The sequence below is a fragment of the Gobius niger genome (assembly GCF_951799975.1).
Source record: "Gobius niger genome assembly, chromosome: 24".
NCBI lineage: Eukaryota > Metazoa > Chordata > Actinopteri > Gobiiformes > Gobiidae > Gobius > Gobius niger.
The window spans coordinates 4896426-4902495 of NC_136875.1; the positions used below are offsets into that span (position 1 = coordinate 4896426).

Here is a 6070-nt window from a genome sequence, read left to right on the forward strand (position 1 = left end):
AATAAGCTTTAGAAGTCATTCCAAAACCCAAGTCTATGCCTTCGTACAAACACGTGGTTGTTTTCGGCTCATGAACGCAGCTGTAACTATTACCGTATAGGGTAAAGGAGGAAAGCGTGGGGATTAGGGATGTTGTGCTCTGTTTAAAAAGTTTTGGTTGATGAGTATTAAAAAGACAAACAAACCTGGCACTGACAGAGATGCCAACAGCATTCGAGATCGGGGCAACGGTGCGATCGAAGCGAAGAGGGAGAAACTCATGGACATGTGGTTTCAAATGTTCCAGTTTAGGAGACTCTATGTAGACTTCAAATTAGAAATGAATGACAAGGAAACAAGTCTGTCGTGAATCGGTGAACAGCATTTGTTTTGGTTATCGGATCTGGTTTAGGAAAGAGCTTGAAAGAGTCCGCTTAGTCCTGAAGGGTTTACTACAGTTCCGATGTTCGCCCTGGTCCTACGAAGCTGGATCACTTTCTTTCAGGGCAGATCTCGATGGCAACAAGCGACATCGGGCCATTTTTATTGTAAATTACGGAAATCGGCTCCAAAAACCCGGCCAAACAGCTAGCATGAATGAGCTTCTGCGAGCCTGCACTGAAAGCTCTGGCAGAAGTCCATCGCAGTTCTACGGTCTATGCTGCCTCCTTAATCACAGAACGTTACGAGTTTTACGTGTCGTTCTTGGCAGACGCAGTTTCAGTCAACGAAAACTGAAAACGGTCTTAAGTATTAGTATTTTAACAAATCAACGTAGGTACGCGTTGGAAATTGGGATGGATATTCGAGCTTTTGACAGACGGATTCCACCGCTAGACTTCAAGGTCCGTCTGTACGTTCGCTCATCAACATACTTTCTACGTTCTCACGGCTACTGTACCGTTCCTAACGTAAACGACACTGCTCATGGCGTGGTCGGATACATTTGTCGTAATTTTTTGTGATGATTTGATGATGATTTTGATATTCAGAAAATGTGAACACTTGTCGGTGACTCGATCTGTTCCACATTGTACCGTTTATCCAGAGAAGTTGATGTCTGGATTAGTCTATCCCAGGTAACAGACACCTATATCCTGGGTAAGTTCAACCACAGTAGCTCCTTGTTTATGCTTGGGCGGAAACTACTCCTGGTTTAGTCCTGGGTCTCTAGTTTAGGCAAAAACTATCCCTGCTCGATCGATCTTTAGCATTCATGAAACATGGCTTGCAAGGAGAGTGAATTCAGATTTAGATCAGCCTATTTTGGTCATTCCATCCCTTTACTGCAGCGGGATAGGGTCGTTTTGTTTTCTTCTTCCTAAAGTCCGATCGCACCGCTGCGTCTCCACAGCAGCCCTAAAAAGATTCTGATAGAATAACACTGAGCAGCAGATTCACATTCACAAAGAAAGAACGTCACACATCTCTCCATTTACTTCAGCGTCACATGGGGGAACCGCCTCCGCCCCGTCGTACCCGCAAAAATGTACAATTTACACCGAAAAGGTTGAATTTCAAAATGAAAGAAACGGATAATGGGATTCAGCGTTTTGCTCATCTCGAGAGGAAAACAAAACAAAACTAAAAAAGTGTCGAAAAATATACAGACCACAATTTGGTATTGGCAAGCAAACGCAAAGTTCTCAACCACAACATGAGGAGTCATTCAAAAGAGAATGGAGAAAAGAAGAAAGAGGTTTTTTAAGCCACAGATGGCAATGTTTGGAAACGCTTCTTCTAACCAGCTCATCGCGAAACTCAAGATTATGCATTTGGGATGAAATATGTCATATGACTGGCAATGCTTTGAGTAGCAGCGCAGACGACGCCAAAAAACGTTTGTGATACAAGCTAGCGTTTGGCAGAAACGATCTGTAGTGCCCAATCTTTGTGCGAAACATCCAATTTTCAGTTGCAGTTCTTTATTCCCCCTTTTTTCCCCACATCTCCCCCGTATACACGCGTTTCCAATGACATCACGCAAAATTCTGGCAGCCATTTTGAATACCGAAGTAGAATTATGCAGTACTACAACGTGTAACAATATCTCTACTCAGGATGAAAATGAAAGACAACTGATTGACTGTGGGTGGGAACAGAAAACCTTTCTCTGTGATTTTTACAGTTCAGCACGTCAACAGAGTCTCAGTCTGAGTCAGTGTTAGCATGCTACCGGTTAGCATATAGCTTCAACCCTTGGCAGTTGATTCAACCAAACTGCCAATGGCTTCAACACAATAAACACATGTGCGGCTCACATCTATGAACACTGAGGAAGTACTACAGTAAGCTCTGACCTCACATGTTGTATCCGAGGTGAGATGTTTGTGGTTCTCTTGGAGAGGTCAGAGCTGAGCTGTTGAAGCTGAATGCTAACCGGTAGCATGCTAGCATCCTGAGCAGCTAAAACACTCACTCACTGGTCAGCAATGATTGAGCAACGATTACGAGACATAAAAATGTCACTGTCAATCAATTGATATTTTCACCCTGAGTAGAGATATTGTTATATGTTGTAGTTCTGTATAATTCTACTTCGGAATTCAAAATGGCCGCCAAAACAACAAAGGTCACATGACTGAAAAGCATGCTCAATGGTCAAAGCGATGGCATTAGCGTCTGAGATCAGCAAAGGGAGGGGATTTAGACAAAATAGAATTGTTTAAATCTATTCACATTACGTCAAATGGCTCAGGCGCTCAATAACGCACACTCTATTCATTTAGTAAAACATTTAAACTCACAGACTATCACTTTAATCCGAAAGCTAAAGCTGAGACACAAGGTCCGAAGCAACATTTATGCAAAACACGGCGCTTGTATCACGGAGTGAACCTCAAAAAAAAGTAAAGAAATTGATGACACACACATTGGATTATTTTTTTGAAATGACCAGTATTCAAGGAGTTTATGAGCTGGTTAGTTTGCATTTAGTGCAAGGTGTTGTACTTCATTGTTCCGTTTAGAATCCGCTGAGATAGAAGTTCCTGATAAGTAACGATTCTCAACTGGTGGGATGTTGAATGAAGCGTGGGAGAAAATATGGTAAATTAATGCATGTAATGTTTAAATTGAGAGCTTTGGACTCTTGAAGGTCATTTTCTAATTTGGGCCAAAATTAATTGAACTTTTCCCATTGGATTTCAGTTTAGCATCAAAATAGCACTGTTATAGGGACGAGAAAGTCCAAATATCGCACACATTTGAGGGAGTGAAAAATAAGCGGGCTCCAAGACAACACCAGTTGAGAATTTCAGCCATTAAACAAACAAGCACATTTCCGATGCTAATGTGGCTAACACGGCTAACGCTAACAAAGCAACAACAATCGTGGCTTCGCGTGGAGGTTTGGTGTCCCTGAAACGATTGCACCTCTAGTAGTAAGTTCTCAATCTTCAGCCTGTTGCTCCCGCCTCTTTTGTGTTTTCTTTTTTTTTCTTCTTCTTCACAAACCAAGAAAATTCTCTCATTTCCAGTCGAAGGTTGAGCACATTCCACCAAAACGAAACATCTTTGCACCAAACGACATTCAGAATAATCATGGCACGACACGACCGTCACGTTTTCGACGCCTTTTTTTTGTTGTTGTTGCAAAATTCATTTATTTTTTATTTTTTTTCCTAAAATAAAAAAAAAAAGTCCTCCTTGGTTTTAAAAAACTGTTCCTTTTGTAGCGTCTATGTCCTTTGTTTCCGTAAACTGTGCAAATTTCGCAGTAGATCAAGTGGTGTGTGTGAAAGAGAGAGGAGCGGGCAGTTTTTTACTATTTTACACACACACACAAAAAAAAAAGGGGAAAAAAAACAAGTTCGATTTTCTTCCTGGAAACAAAGTCACACGGGCCAGAATCTCTTCACTGATTGGTCCGTTTAGTCCGCGACATTCGGTGAAAGTCGAAGCACTAAAAGTCACTTCATGAAAACAAAACAAAAAAATCCAACCACAACATCCACAAAGGTAGAAATCTGTGTCCGTAAAACTTCCTACGATTTTTTCTCCTGAACGTGGACAGTCCTTTGCAGTTCTGTTGTCCAGAATGTAGCTTATAGGAGTCTGTAAGTTTGGGCGTTTGTTTTTTTTCCGGGTAAAAAGAGTCCACTGGAAAAGGCGCAGAGAGAGGAGGGGCACCCTCAGCTGGCCAGAGCCATAGTGTCGATGACCTGCTCCAGTTTGCTGCGCAGTCTCTGTCTCCGTGCCTGCTCGTCCCGCTCCAACGCCGACAAAATCTGCACCAGAAACGTACGGGGTTATAAAAAACGCACTCCATTTGGACACCAAGTTTATATGTGAAGTCTAGCCACGGATCTGAATGTCCTTTGTCCAGTAGGAACAAAGAAACAGCACTTAAGCTGGGATTAGCATATGTAGCATGAAGCTAATGTTAGCATCATAGTTGGCATTCTCCGTTTTATTTATTATTTTTTGGCTGTTGCTAATCTCCATGTCTCTGTATCTTTATTTAGTAGAAACATCTATTCATAATTCAGCATTTGTTAAAGTAATGGTGGAGAAATCATTTTTTCTTTGTCTTTATTTTTCATCTTTATTACGAATCCCCATTAGTTATTACCGCAGCAATAGCTATTCTTCCTGGTCGCCTTTGTTTTCCCTCTGGCTCTTTCACTCTTTTTAGCCATTTTCTGGTGGAATATCAACTTATTTATCACATAAATAAAGTCAAGTGTAAATCGGGCCCATATGGATATTTTCTCACAGCAGATTGTTCAGTAGAAGTGAAAAAACGGCAGTTGTAGCAAGCACTAGCTAACCGTTAGCATTAGCACGATGCTAACATGTAACATGAAGTTAGCATTCTCCGTTATTTATGTATTCATGGGCTGTTGAACCACTTTGCTCCTCCCCATGTCTTTGTATCTTTATTTAGTAGAAACTATATTCATAATTCAGCATTTGTTAAAGTAGTTTTTGAATAATTTGACAAAGTTTAGATTTTTTTCAAAATTGTTTTCCCCCTTAACTGTTTTCAAAAATGACCATATATGGGCGATTCCAGAGAAATCTAAACTTTCTTTAAGTATTCAAAAAATACTTTAACGAATGCTGAATTATGAACATAGTTTTCTACTAGTTAAAGATACAAAGACATGGGGAGGAGCAAAGTGGTTCAACAGCCCATAAATACATAAATAACGGAGAATGCTAACATGATGCTAGCAACATGATGCTACATGTTAGCATCGGGCTAATGCTAATGGTTAGCTAGCGCTAGCTACAACTGCCGTTTTTTCACTTCTACTGAACAATCTGCTGTGAGAAAATATCCATATGGGCTCAATTTACACTTGACTTTATTTATGTGATAAATATTCCACCAGAAAATGGCTAAAAAGAGTGAAAAATTATGTTTCTCTAAAGATTCTATTTCCCCACTCGTTGAAGCCACGCCCCCTTCTATGACGAGATGCCGTCTGTATCTATACTGTAATCATTGTTTATTCACTCCATACTCGGTGGTGGTAAGCTACTATTCTAGCCACGGCTGCCCTGGGGTAGACTGACAGAAGCGAGGTTGTGCCATCAAGCCCCTCTGACCACTACCAACCGCTCACTCACACACACACTACATTCAGTCAAGCCTGTTGTACATGTTTTCAGTCGTAGGGGAAACTAGAGCAGCCAGAGGAAACCTACGCAGACACGGGGAGAACATGCAAACTCCACACAGAGAGGCCCCGTGCAGGTGGGAATCGAACCCGAGACCTTCTAGCTGTGAGGCATGTGTGCTGTACCACTGTGCTGATATTTGGTCTACGATAGTTTTTAAGCTCAATTCCACCTAAAACTATTGAACAGAGGCCGATTAGCGCTCGTGGTTAGCGGCTAATGTTACATGAAACTCCGCTACAGCTCTTTGTTGATGAGAATTTTGTAATAAACTATAAGTTCAACACAGCACAACTTTAAAGAGCTCTTTACATAACTTTATTGGTGCTTATATCTTGTTTCATAATTGATCAGCGCTAACGTTAGCTCTGAGGGAAGTCTTCAGTCTGTCTCATGGCCCAGCACACATTCTCAGTGCTGATCCAGCCGCTAAAGCTAGCTCTCCTGTCATCACTTTGGACTA

The 6070-nt window shown here is 41.3% G+C and overlaps 1 protein-coding gene across 1 annotated transcript in view; it reads right to left on the bottom strand.

Annotated features, from left to right (window-relative positions):
- Nucleotides 1–3201: 3201 nt before the first annotated feature.
- The window catches only part of LOC306982442 (plexin-A1-like), a 240913-nt gene continuing 238044 nt past the window's right edge, over nt 3202–6070 (bottom strand). Inside the window, exon 31 of the mRNA XM_079582377.1 lies at nt 3202–4208. Within this exon, the coding sequence (XP_079438503.1) occupies nt 4113–4208 (96 nt within the window). The 3' untranslated portion in view covers nt 3202–4112. The remainder of the gene's footprint in view (nt 4209–6070) is intronic.